The sequence below is a fragment of the Eleutherodactylus coqui genome, chromosome 1 (genome assembly GCF_035609145.1).
Source record: "Eleutherodactylus coqui strain aEleCoq1 chromosome 1, aEleCoq1.hap1, whole genome shotgun sequence".
In the NCBI taxonomy this organism is placed as follows: domain Eukaryota; kingdom Metazoa; phylum Chordata; class Amphibia; order Anura; family Eleutherodactylidae; genus Eleutherodactylus; species Eleutherodactylus coqui.
Genome location: NC_089837.1, coordinates 109,943,230 through 109,957,455, shown reverse-complemented (window position 1 = coordinate 109,957,455; position 14,226 = coordinate 109,943,230). Strand labels below are relative to the sequence as shown.

At 48.1% G+C, this 14,226-nt stretch overlaps 1 protein-coding gene across 1 annotated transcript in view; it reads left to right on the top strand.

Moving 5' to 3' along the window:
- The first annotated feature begins 1,027 nt into the window (after positions 1-1,027).
- Positions 1,028-14,226, top strand: part of SLC25A36 (solute carrier family 25 member 36) — a 39,874-nt gene continuing 26,675 nt past the window's right edge. Inside the window, exon 1 of the mRNA XM_066599088.1 lies at positions 1,028-1,362. Coding sequence (XP_066455185.1) covers positions 1,322-1,362 — 41 coding nt within the window. The 5' untranslated portion in view covers positions 1,028-1,321. The remainder of the gene's footprint in view (positions 1,363-14,226) is intronic.

Sequence of the window (14,226 nt, the reverse complement as noted above, 5' to 3'; positions counted from 1 at the left end):
TGAAGCCACCATAGGGGGTCCCTGTTACTTCTGAAGCCACCATGGGGGGTCCCTGTTACTTCTGAAGCCACCATGGGGGGGTCCCTGTTACTTCTGAATCCACCATGGGGGGTCCCTGTTACTTCTGAAGCCACCATGGAGGGTCCCTGTTACTTCTGAGGCCACTATGGGGATCACTGTTACTTCTGAAGCCACCATAGGGGGTCCCTGTTACTTCTGAAGCCACCATGGGGGGGTCCCTGTTACTTCTGAGGCCACTATGGGGATCACTGTTACTTCTGAAGCCACCATGGGGGGTCCCTGTTACTTCTGAAGCCACCATGGGGGGGTTCCTGTTACTTCTGAATCCACCATGGGGGGTCCCTGTTACTTCTGAAGCCACCATGGGGGGTCCCTGTTACTTCTGAGGCTACTATTAGGACTTGTTCACAGGAGCATAAAGCACATTTCAGCCATAAAAATATGATGCATATTAGTGCAACCAAAAATCACTCCCACCTGCGTTTTTGACCACTGATTGCTGCGTATTCGCGCACACAAAAAAGAACACAGTCTCATTGAAATCGTATGCAGATATGCAGCAATGCGCTGCCTCTTCACCATAATGGCCTATTTCTGTCCCAGAATGGTTCATGCCAGGTATTTTTTCCACACAATTGCTCATCTCGTGACACAATACGCTCATGTGAAGGAGCCAATTGACCTTAATGGGTACTGTTTATTGCATGTGAACTATATGACTACAGCCGGCAGCCATAAGGCTAATGAGGCCCTCGGTGACTACACTACGCACACCAGTCACGGCCGCTGTCAGCGACCTGTGAACCTCCAACAACGCGCCCAAACTGCCGGCTGTTTTAGCCACGCCCACTGCGACGCGCTGCATGCTGGGATGTGTAGTCGCTCTGCCACTTACTACCTTGAACATTCCTGGCGGGAGCCAAGTCACGTGGGAGGCAGCTGTGTCCCGCCGTCACTTCCGCTCCAGCTCCCAGCCAATCAGCCTCTATTTATGTCGGGGGCTGCTGAATATTCATAAGCGAGAGCTTGGGAGCAGGCGGCAGAGGAGACAGTGATCCGGGCAGGACCCTGGAGGCAGGCGGGGTGTGAGGTCAGCGCTCTCCCTAGTGGCCGCCATACACCCTTATATACAGTGACAAGCCTGCCTGCAGCCGCAGGAGCTGAGCAGTGAACGGGCTGCTGCTAGGTGGTATGCCAGCGGGCCTACAGCTCCGAGCCGCGGTGTGCTGCCTCCTGCCCTGACGGGCTCCCCGGGAGCCTGCTCCCTCCTCCTGTCTGCAGGGGAGAAGAATGAGAGAGAATGAGCCAGAGAGACACCCTGGTACATCTGTTTGCTGGAGGGTAGGTACCTGCACGGGACGCGGCAGCTCACCTGCACGTGCAATGGCCGGGAGCTCTGTGTGTTATATATCCTGACCTCCCTGCTGATCAGCACTCATAGCTCCCTCTATGGCTATAGGCACTTCAGCTATGCTACAAGGACGACTACTCCCATCATCTGCTGCCCACCTGTACAGGACAGACCTGACTGCTGTAGGCTGCTCTGGGCACAGCTCTGCAGTCATCAGGCCTGGAAGCTGCTGGTGGGTGACTGCTGTACAAGGGAGCAGATGAGAAGTGGCCTGTGTATGTAACAAACTTTACTTTCAATTGTGCCTCTCATGTGAAATGCACGTAAAAAAAGATTGCAGTATGTGTTATCTTTCATATTACATGTTTATACATGCCGAGACTGTCCATCTGCAGCATGAGATCCTGTGGGTGAAGGCACTTGTGTAAGAGTCCTAAAGCATACAACTTATAAGTGACAGGTCCTCAGAGCAGCAGCGGGCAGTGTGTGGGGGACAGTTTAGTGGTGGATCCTCAGAGTGATCAGTGCATGGGGGGATGTAGTTTAGTGGTGGGTCCTCGGGGCAGGAGCGATCAGTGCGTAGGGGGGGGGGGGGGGGGGGACATAGTTTCTTATAGTGAATGTATCATCAGAAAATGACTTGTAATATAGATCCCACTCTTGTGTTGGGATGGCTTCATATCTGCTTTCCTGCATCCGGAACGGCTCTGACTCAGGATGGATTCGGGCGGACCCCATTGACTATAATGGAGTCCATTCGGTTCCATATCAGCTGCCTGGATTTTGGACAGAAGAAGGTCCTGCATGCTGAGCTCTGTCTTCTGGTATTTTGAGCCGGATCTGCAGTGGAACCTCCGGCCAGAGGTCCCAACACGGGTGTGAAACCGGGCTTTAACTTAATATTTAAGAATTGTTGGTTTGTGTGTAGGTAATATCTATGTTGTTCCTCTGTCTGAAAGGCCTGGCCTCTTCTTCCTCAGTCATGTGACCTCACTTCTGACTCAGTCGGATCTACTTGGGGTTGTGGATTCAGTTTCCATTCAGACTCAGTTTGTGTAACGCTGATACATGGATCTACTACAGAGTTTTATATGGCGGAACATATAATCTCCTGCCGCACAGTTATAGTAGAGGAGGTCGCAGCTCATATTTCTGACTGTATGCTTGTTTAGTTGAAAACAGAAGGTAATTATTTAACTAAACTGCCCCTCCAGTGGGCAAAACGTGGTAGAGCCTTGGCTAATGCAGTGCTGATGCATCATGGGATAGATGTGAAACTGAAAAAAAAAAAAACTCAGCCTGAAGTGCTATGGGTAGCTGCTAAACTTGCCCCAATGCCAGTTTCAGCGAAAGTGAAGCTCCACCTTGCCATCTCTCTACACATATTAGGTAACTGTTATCGGTAGTTTCCAAACTATTTGTTCCAGGAATTGTTTGCTCTACTCTTGGCCCGCTGTCACTCAGGTATTTCCCTGACAATTCCCAATGCAGCCCAGCAATTAGGCCTATTACCTGAGCATTAAGGGTGCTTGGGTAATGGCATCTTAAGGGCTTGTTCACACGGGCATATGCAGTTTTTTTCACTGACCAGAACTGTTGGCCCTAATCGTGTGTTTTTTTTTGTTTTTTTAAAGCACTAACTGTCACACACAAAAAGACGCAAACATTCCCATTGACTTCAATAGGTTTTCTGTAAGTGGAACACGTTGCGTTTTTTTCTTTTTCTCTATAGTCACTGAACGGAGACCTCCAGGTGCCGTCTGCTATTGGTGCAGTTCCTCCTTCATTTGAAGGGCGTTTAGGCTGTGTTCCCACATAACAGGTAACGGCTTATTGGCAGGATTGCACTTCCATTAACAGTCGCAGCTGAGTGCAGTCTTAGTCACAAGCCGGTACCTGTTACATGGGAATGCAACCTTAGGCTGCTATTACATGAGCACCATTAACGCTCGTGTAATGGCGCTAATTACAGGGCTGTATCTGCACGTGGAGGGTCAACCCTGCAACTTCCAGGAAAACGTGAGCAGTAGTGGCGGTGCTTGTGTAATACACTGCCATGTAATATCACTCAAGGCTGCTATCGTAATGAAAAACGCAGGTGGAGAAACGCTGATTGAGGCTGGCAGCTGAACCTGCCTGTTCAAGCACTGAGTCCAGGTACCGGCTGCAATCAGTGGAGCTCTGCCTTGTGTAATGGCACCCCTATAGGCCACGTCTTTACAATGCTGGCAGAAAAACACTGATTGCCACCTACACCTGTCAAGTCAGCCAATGACTAGGCTTGGTGCCGTCCGCAATCAGCAAAAGGGACCTCGCATACAGGAAGGAATATTTCATAAGTGTTGCAGACCATTCACCACTAAAATCTGCTGGCACGTTTTTTTTGTGTGCGCAGTCAAATGGCAATTTAACGTCATAATCCGTGGTTAGCCGTGCAGAATTCTGGCATGGCATGCTTGGCAACACTGTTACTGAATATTCCGTTCCGTGTGAAAGGTTCTTTCTACGTTCTGCAGCGGAGAGATTCTGCGAATAACAATTAATTGCATTTGTGGTGGCTGCCCTTCTGGCTTACACGTGGCTCTAGCTCAAGGGTCCACAGTTTGGGGGACCCTTGGTGCTCACCTGCTGTAGCCTGCGATACAGGTGACTGATGTAGCAAGTTGTTCCTATTTGCAACTTTCCTGATATTTTTAGGAAACCTTTCACTGACTGCTAGCACCATAAGCTAAGTTGTAGTGCTCGTAGTTTAGGTGATGAGTCTGGGGGCCTCTTTTCATACTCGCCCGGCCCACTGTTCCTGTGGTATGCCCCAGCCGAGTCCGTGTGTGCATTCTAGTGTGACTCTTTGGTCAGAAGGCTGTGTGCATGCACCTCCCATTCATCTCTATGGAAGTGTGTGCACACTAACGGATTTGCATTGTGGAATCCGCAGCAAATGCCATTCTTTACATGCTATGTCAAAGTGCTTACTCCTACACATTTGCGAAAACTAATTGCGATCTTAAGTCAATGCAACCCGTTGCCCATCCGAATTCGTGGATTGGTCATGGGTACCTGTGTCACTGCCTAGCGATGATGGGGCGGGGGGGGGGGGGGGGAGATTCTGTATTGCGCATGTCCTACAGCGAGCAGTCTGGACCATCCACAATACAGAAAATTACAGCACGGACGTCAGCCATGCACAGGGTTGGAATCCAACCTGTCTGTATGCAGGCGGCCTAGAAAGTTGTGCTTTCTGTGTGGTTGACTTTGCCAGGGACACTGTAGGAACAGGCGATGGAGGGTGTATGAAGAGAGGATCACCGGACTCCAAGTGACCTAAGCTGTAAACAACCAGAGGGCAGAGGAATCAATAGGTGCAATATCTGGAGAACGGAGCACTTTGTAAATTGACATCTTATGGGTGAGAGCATTGTTTTGTGACTTCAAATCTTTTTGAAATGGGATTCCCTGAGATGAGTATACTCCTTTTTTTAAGGTCCCCGGCGGACCACCCTATCAGATTCTTATCTGAAAAGTGGACTATTAGATAAAAAAAACAGTACTGACAAAGCACCTCTCTGACGGCCGCTGCAAGTCCTCGGCAGTCTTGCTACATCTTTGAGTCACGTCATGTGACCACTAATTTTTCTTTTAATGTTTTACTCTGAAAGTTGGCTTGTGTAAGGTCTCTTTTGGTAATTACCTAATTTAATAATTACTAGCATGACCTGTAATTACTGTCTGGAGAAGGTGATCACATGGACAGTCTGCGCCCTTGCAGTGACTTCTTGTACTGAAGCTCTTCCTGTTGTCAAGGAGAGCGTGGCTTACTGTGCAGCGGCGGAGGATATTGGCCGCTGTACAGCAGCACAAGGGCAATGCCCTCTCAGTGTTGTAATGGCGCTGAATCAAACCACATTGTTAGATTACAGAGCAGCCCTCAGTGTGCCAGGAGAAGCGGGCGGATTAGTTCTACCCCTGCGTCTCTGAACACAAGGCTCTGCACTGGATACGTACTAATAGCTGATAGAAGTGACCTTCCTAGGCCGGATCTGTCACCCACTTCTGCTGCTCCCACCTAAAGTCACAGACGTCTGCAGGATAGAAGTTCACTAGTTCTTGAGCCGTCCTCTTCAAATCAGAGGTAAATCTGTCAAGTTTACACCGAGTGAATCACGTCATTGTTCGCTCTCTCGCGGCCGTTTGTACAGGTGGATACATTGTTGTCTCATTCAAACAAGAAATTGTTCAGTCTTTCGAAATTGCTGTGTAAGTGAATGAAAGGGACTGAATGAGCGCTGCTTAAACTGAACGCTAAGTGAATGAGCCGACAATGGTTTCTAGGTCTGCGTAAAGCGAAAGGCGAACGTGAAGTTGGCGTGCAGGTAGACTGAACAATTATCCATCACTTATTAGTTTGTGCAGATTTTTTTCTGTACCCACACATCGTTCCGTCTACAAGGGCCTCTGGTGATGCATCCACAACACAGAATTGCTATTGAGCTGTGAGGCCGGGCTCATACAAGGGGATCGGATTCCGGTTTTGAGCTTGTCCGGTGACCCTACGTACGGCACACGACCTGGGTGCCTCTGCGGTTATACACCATACAGTTTTTGCACTTCCTATGCCATTGCTTAGCAATGACGCGGGTACCCGTAGCCCATACCGTATGTTAATTGCATGTGGACTGCGGGTCACACGCCTCCATTGATATCTGTGGAGGCAGTCTGTGCAGATCCCAGGGTAAAATGGAGCAAGCTGCAATTTATTTTCTGCTCATGGAATACGCAATTCGTACCCGTGGGTGTGAAGGAAAAAATCCGAAAATGCATCCCTTTCACTGTTCAAATCAGGGGGGTTGTGATTCACATATCTGTCATGTCAGCCAGTTGTTTTATGACTGAGCTGGAAACGGATGATTTTATGTACCGATCCATTGTTCATATCAGGGCGGAGGGACGCTGCGTGCCGCGCTATCCTGTATGGGGCGGAGGGACGCTGCGTGCCGCGCTATCCTGTATGGGGCGGAGGGACGCTGCGTGCCGCGCTATCCTGTATGGGGCGGAGGGACGCTGCGTGCCGCGCTATCCTGTATGGGGCGGAGGGACGCTGCGTGCCGCGCTATCCTGTATGGGGCGGAGGGACGCTGCGTGCCGCGCTATCCTGTATGGGGCGGAGAAATGACCGACATGAAAACTACAGCATCCATTCTGACGTTCTTGGCCCTCGGTCACTTCACTCTTTGGTGTAGTAATTAACAGTGGAATATGTGGTAACCCAGACTAAAAACAATGTCTGTGGGAGCCATGATGGTGGTTATTGCTTGTCTAAGATTTTCGCCAAAACTGGTAAATCTAAGTTTCAGGCGGCTGCGGTCTAAAATGAGTGCAGTGGTGCTCGGACCCCCGGGATTCTAACTCAACTGGTAGAACAGCGTGATTTCTGGATATTATAACCGTAATATGGATGGTTTAAAACATGGCCGTCTACAACTGGCCTAAGGAATCTGGAGAAAATCTAGTCCTTTGCCAGACCAACCAATCACGGCGCAGGTTTCACTTTACCTCAGCAGCATAACAAAATGCAAGCTGTGCTCTGGTTGCTATGGGCAACAGACATTTCTCTTGGGGGGGGGGGGGGCACCCCTGGGGGCACCCCTCCCCTTCCCTGGCACCCCTTCAGGTAAGTCCAAAGCTTCATTTTCCATGCACAATGTATATTACAAAGTGCATGGAAATGGGCAAACAGAAGTAATGCAACCCCTTTAAGTGGTGTAATTGCCATTAGCTTTATTACTGCCATGTGACTTGTGTTTAAGCAGGATTGTCTCCGCCAGTCCCATATAGATGCCCGACTAGAGCATTTGGAGTAATTGAGTTGGGTCTGACAATCAGCGTTTGCATGCATTCCTTGCCGTCATCGGGCTGATTATTTCCAGGCTGTTCACTGTAGCTGTAAGATATTCTGAAACGCTTACTGACAACTTGGAGGATTGTGCGTTCTTTCCCATATTTCTGTCAGAACCACATGTCTTGTCAAATCTGTGCTGCGTGAGCCCCAGCAGGTTGGCAATTGGGGCACAAACCTTTCTTGCTGGACCCACAGGGGTAAGTTCTTATTGTCTAGGTATGGGAAAAATCAGACCCTGTTTAAGTGTTTTGCTCACCCTGGTGTTCGGCATCGCACTTGTAATTTTAACCCACATTGACCATGGTAGGGGACATGGTTTCTAGAAAGTAGCTCTATGTAACTGTCCCAGTGTTATGCTGGCTCCACAGTATTTAGTTCGAAGGGTATGTCATCAGGTTCTTGCTGGCCAAATGGGCAGTATGACCCAATGACAGATGTGCCCACATGTGTTTTATTTTAAAACCCTGTAGAGTTTTAGAAAAACCCACTTGCAAGCTTGGCTTGGAACTGAGCTCAGGAGTCGGAGAGGCCGGGCATGCTGGGCTCTTCCTGCTTGTGTATAGGGAGAAAGCTGTGGGTAAGGAGAGCCTGGCACAGCCCACCTCTTTGAGTCGAGGGCTCTAGATTATTATTTTTTTTTTTTTGAGACACTTAAGTTTCAGAATAAAATGTAAATGGGCATATCTGACCCAGGTCTGTGTTGCCAACAGTTAGGGAAACATTAACTCAGTGAGTGGTTCCCAGTTCCCTTTAAATTGGCCCAAAAGATTGTCAAGTTTTTTTTGTTTTGTGAGCTAGTCCCCTGTTTTTCAAAGGCCTGTTCCTGCACTTGCTGTATTGTAAGGTGATGTAGTGCGCTGTGATGTATCCGTGTACTAGGCGGCATTATGTACTCTGGTGCTACTATCCTACGTGTTCACAGGTCTGTTTTTGTTGGATACACAGCTACTCTTCATGTGTTTGAGGGTAAATATCTGCTGTAAGCCTCATTGTGTGATCACGCTGTAGTAGACCAAAGGTCACAGTGCAGTGAATGGAGCTCGGGAGCCGTGGAGTGACATGTGAGAAAGAGGAATTACTTGTAACTGTAGCTTCTACCCGGCACTAGCCAGAACCGTACAGTCGTGACGAGCTGTCATTTATAATTGTCAGTTGCCCAAGGATATTTATTAACTAGAGCCTACTCCATACCATGGAATTGCTTTGTATTGCGCTTATGTATTGGAGTCGCCTTGATGAATTTTTCCTGCTCCTTAACCTGATGTCTTGCAGGAGGGGAGGGGTAATATGCTGTACCAATCTTCCGTAGGCAGCTATGTTGCTGCTCACACGAATTGCGTGCAGGAAAAACCGCAGCATGTTCTATAGTGTTGTGCATACACACCAAAATTTTTGCAAATCTCATCCCCTTTGCTGGCTTATCCCGGGATAAAAAGCCGCAGGTGAAATTTCCATGGCAATCACACCCCGTGTGAACCCAGCCTTGGGCTGCCTGCGCACGGCATAGCTGGATTTCATATGTGGGAGCCTGCAGCAGAATCCAGCCCTGATGGGCAATGGCGTCCACGCGTACCTGTCATTTCCTGTCTTTCTGTACTGTGGATGGACCAGGCAGCTCACCGTCAGACATGCGCCGTACAGACTTTATCGTTTATTTTTTATTCCTCCCCCACACACACCGTCACTAGGTGATGACGCAGAATCTGTGACCTGTCCACAATGTTAGTTTCGGACAGGCCGTGGGTCAGACTGCTTCCATTGACTTCAATAGAAGCCATCCGTGCAAAAATGTAGAATGCTGGGATTTTTAAAATTTATTGTCCCTCAAGTGTGCAGGAAAAAGTGTTTGATAGCATGCTATGGACTGTATTTGCTGCGGATACATGGTGGGGATGCCTTACATGGATTCCGCCGCAAAAATCCACCCATATGTAAACTGCCTTAATCAGCGGCACCCAGTTTTTGAAAGCTGCACAAAGCAATATGAAGTGCTCCATTTTCAGAGCATATATAAACTGAAGACACAAAGCGATTACTAACTTCCTCCCTGGGCCTTGTCCAATGCTTCTTGCTGCCTCAGCACATGAGTCATACAAGGGGGTTGTCCAGGTTAAAGAAACCCCTGTCACCGGGTCCCTCATGCATAATCAGCGATCAATCGCGTCTTCCGGCTTCCCCGCCGCCTCCGGTCTCCATCTTTATTTACTGGCTGCTGTGACGTCCTGTAACCTGCTGCTGCAGCCAGTGATGGCACTCGGCCCTGTCTTTGGCTGCTGCAGCTTGTTTGCAGATGGGCTGGGGAATGACTGCAGCTTGTAAAGTGACGTCACAGGGAGACCAGGGCCAGCGGAGGGGAACGAGGGGAGTAACTGCTGATTTATTTTAAGGCGTGGGGGATCCAGTGACAGGGGTTTCTTTAACTCAAACAATCCCTTTAAGGATCCTGCTGTGAAGGTAAGTTTCTCCAAAGAATCCTCATTTCATCTATCGCTTACATCACAAGTTACGTTAACGTATCCTGATGACACCTGTCCAGGCGAGCGATGTGTGAGTACTCCACCGGTCAGCAAGCTAATGAAGTGATTTGTTTTCCTCAATTGCTGGTGGACTCTGGCTTCTTGCTGAGCGATTACTCTTTCCTTCTCTCTCCCTGTCACATCAGTTGTTGCTGCCAAGCCCCTCGTTACAAAGGCTTGTGTGTGCAGTAATTGGGGCATGCTGCCTTGTGTACCCGGTTATTGTATGAGCACACGTTCTAGATGCTGATGAGCGTCTCTGAGCGCTGCTCCCTTTAGGAGCCTTGTTGCCCCTGTGCCCACCAGTTAATGAAGGGCACGTGTTTGTCCTGAAGCTTCCTGCCAAGCTAACTTTCTGCCAAGACTCCTGGTGCTGAGCAGGGAAAACTCTACAAATCTGTTGTGAAAGCAAACTAAGGCTTCCTACACATGGGTGAGCTAGAGATGGGGCTGTGAAAACCTGCCCGATATTGCGCTCGCCAACGTGCCAACTTTTATGTCAAACTCCTCCCATTACTTCTGGGAACTTATCCTCTGGCGCAGATTTCAGCAAACATTCCATCGCACTCACATGCACATCGCAAGCCGTGCAATGTGTTTTACAGTTCCTTTGAAAACAATGGGCGAAGCATTCCAAGAAACGGAAAAAGATAGAACATGTCATAATTTATTTTCTCTCCACACTGCTGATCTGTACAACTCCATTCAAAAGAATGCGATTCCTGCATCTAACAACGTACAAACCTCTCGCTATTTTCTCTGCCGTGTGAAAGCATCCTAAGGCTGGTTTCACACAGGCAAGTGCGAGAAACTAAGATCCATGGCGCTGCAGAGGGATTGTTCCATCTCCCTTATTTGCATATTACCCAGAGGAGCATGAATGGTCTTAAGTGCCCTCACTCGCCTTCTAGCTGCTCTCCATAAGGAAAAAAGATAGCATTCCCGACCCACATCACAGGCCTCTCACTAGCCAAGCCAGAAGCCTACTGAACACAGAAGGGGAAACATCCCAAAGCAGCTCTGTGTATGGATTCTGGCTTGGCTTTCAATTCCCAGTCATTGTTACAAGGCTTGGATAAAGAGTTCAACATTGACTTGCAGGAATGCTGCCTTCCAATAGGGGGTGCTGCTGAGGTATTATTCCATCTCCCTTACTTGCACCAAAAAGACAGACATCACATTTTTGCTTCAAAAGGCATCACATCTTTCACACTGGAATTCTGCAGCGTGAACATTGAGCTATTAGGTTCAATAGAACCTAATAGCTGCGGCATAACTCCCCGGATTTTTACCTTGTTTCACGTGGCAGAAATCCGGCCGTGGGCATTAGCCCTAAATTTGACATTGCAACGGTGGGCATAATCTGTTATCCCCATACTGTAGGATATGCCTTCTGTGCCCCATCCACCACCGGTGTACAGAACTGCAGCATGGCCCAACTGGCAGGCTGGGTGCATGGCTGTGCAGGGAGTGCATGACACAGGAGCCACCATTCACAACACTTGCTGTAATCCTACCTGTGATGATGTTGGCCATTTATACAGGACAGTCGCTCAAAATTCATTCAAGCAAATGAAAATGAGCAATAATCATCCCATGTAAGGCCAGTCTCGCACGTCTAGATTTCTTTTGCAGAATCCACGATAGTCACCCACACAAATGATTGTGGTATTCACATCCGCTTGAACGAGCAGATAGCTATTGCAATCTCCACAAGTGGTTTTTAAATTGCAGAGTGTCCTATCTATTCTTCTACAGAATCCGCACAGATGGCTTCCATTGAAGTAAATGGAAGTCGTCTGACCCACGGCCCACGGGGGGGGGGATCTGTACTGCGCATGACCAACGACGAGTGTCTGTGATCATGCGGAATACAGAAGAGCAAAGGTATGCAGGTTCGCTGGCTGTGGTCAGAGCCAGAGTCTGTTGCAGTTTCCTGCATGCAAATATGACCCATCTAAGGGCAAAAAAATTGTTTGCTATTCGTCTAATTTTCGTTATTGCTGACTTGTCGGTCAGCATTAAAACATTGCTGGATCGCGTGCTTGTCGCTGTGGGTAAACGCATAGAATGTGAAGCGCTGAGTGAGATCCAGTGATGGTCTTTATTAGTCTATATTTGGGCTCTGTTCAGTATGAAAATGCATAATTTTAGGGGTTTTTTTGTTTGTTTGTGCTTTAAATATAAAATAACAAAAAAAACTGGAAAAAAACACCAAAAAAATTATTTAACAACATTAAATCTAAAAATCTGCTTTATATAATAGGCCCCCCTTAAATCTCCTGGGATGACATGACCTTTTTGGGAAGCGCCTATGGCCATGCCTTCCAATAAACAGGAATAAGGTCTATATTGTAAGTCTCCCTGCTGTACTCAGCCTGGTCCGGGCTGTCTTGGAAGGCTCACAATGGCAGTGCTGTACAAGTCAGCGTGATGAAAATATCACTCAGTGAGGATCTCTCCTCCCCAGATTCATCCAATCAGCCCTGAGAGGTGGATAATGTGATCCCGGGGGACATTTACTTCCATAACAAGGAGATTTTTCTTTTTAAAGGTTTTGGAAAGCTGTCCCATTGCTGTATGTATTTACTAACGTGAAACCTGCTGCTGCTCATTGTGCCGCTCCTGGAAGCACTTTGTGTTACCTACTTATTGTTTATATGACATGTATGTTTAAAGGGAGCCCGTCACATCCCCAAAAACTAAGTTATGGTTGTGCTGTTGGGGACACAATGGGGACCCGGGTAATGTAACGTCTGTTAGGCTGGGTTCACACAGGGCTGATTTGTCAGTTTTGCCGCGGTTTTTCTGTTGCGGTTTTGATGCAGAAGAAGCGCTTCAAAGGTTAATTTGGGCTTGCGGATTTTGCTGCGGATTTTCGTGCGGAAAAATCCACAAGCGTTTTTTTCTGCAGCGCTTTTTTACTTGTCGCGTATTTGGTGCGGTTTTGGCTGCGTCCATAGAGGTCTATGGACAAAAAAGCGCTGCGAAAAAGACCCTAGCATGAACATGCTGCATCTTTTAAAACCGCGACTCAGTTGCATTCCCGCACTGCGGCTGTGCGGAAAAAATCCGCCCTGTGAGAACAGCTTTTTGGCAAATCTCGTTTGTGCTGCATTGCACTGCAATAGCAGCGGTTTTGCTGCAGTGCGGATATGCAACAGCAATCCGCGGCAAATCCGCCCTGTGAACCCAGCCTTATACTCACCCACGATCCAATGCCGTTGGCCTGCACTGCACTAACTAACTTTTTCAGAACCCTGTGCGCACTTCTCCCATAGACTGGGCTATGGAAGAGTCGGCTATTGCGGTGCTGCGTGGTCTTTGGTGGGTGACGCCGCTGGATTGCAGCAGCGGTATAGAAGAAAAACATTAAAGAAAATGGATCATTCTGAGACTAGTTAAAATATGAACAAAGGAAAGGAATTGCTGGCATTTAGCTTTTTGTAGAGAACATTTTCCTCAAGCGGACAGGCTGCAGAATATTCCCCTCTGCAAATAAGTTAGTTGTAGTCACCAGTGGGACTCCAGACATGTGGTGTGGAGATAACCGGCTCGTACGGACGGCAGTCCACATCAATGGATTATTTTAATTTTTTAATTTTTTATTTAATTTCCCTCAGTCTTCTCCATCAGTCTTTGTTAGGACCTTTTTTTTTTTTCCTAGTGGGGTTTTGGCTCTTGCTGTTGGACTTGTGCTCTTTGCTGGCCCATTAGGCACACGGCCTTCATTGGTTTTCCAGGAGATCAGTGTCATTTGTGCCCTAATGAAGCTGTTGGAGCCGGCGCCAGCTCTGCCTTCTCATTTGTTTCATTAGCCAGTCATGCATGCAGCTCTTATTCCTAGAACGTGTATCTACTCGGGCTCTGCTGACCGGTAATGCAGCATTTTCCAGACCCGGTAGAACTGCCAAAATACCCAGCCTATAATATGATTTACTAGAATGGACTGATGCATAGTGGAGAGCCGCTAACCGCAGGTACTGGATAGGGGTTTTAGCCGTTGCTCACAATTGCTGGATCTACTTAGTTTCTTGCATCATTCTTATTTGCATATTTCCCAGAGGAGCCTGGGTCGTTTTTAGAAGTCCCCTCGCACACCTAGGTGCTCTCCTTAGACGTCCTGCACACAGACTGATATTTGCTGCAGAATCCGTGGTTGGTGTCCGCAACACTAATCCGCAGCAAATGCCACTTAATACTTCTACACATGAGCGGAAATTAATTGCGATTTCTGTTCGCGGTGGGAAAAACGCAGCATGTTCCGTTTTCATGCGGACTCCGCACAGAAGCCATCCAACCCATGGGCAGTCCGCAGTGAAAATTTGGGGGCAGGTCACAAATTTCACACCGCCTCCTAGCAATGGCGGGGGAAAAAAGAAAATTGAAAAAAAAAAAACCCTGTACTGCGCATGTGCGATGGCGAGCCACTGGGTCTATCC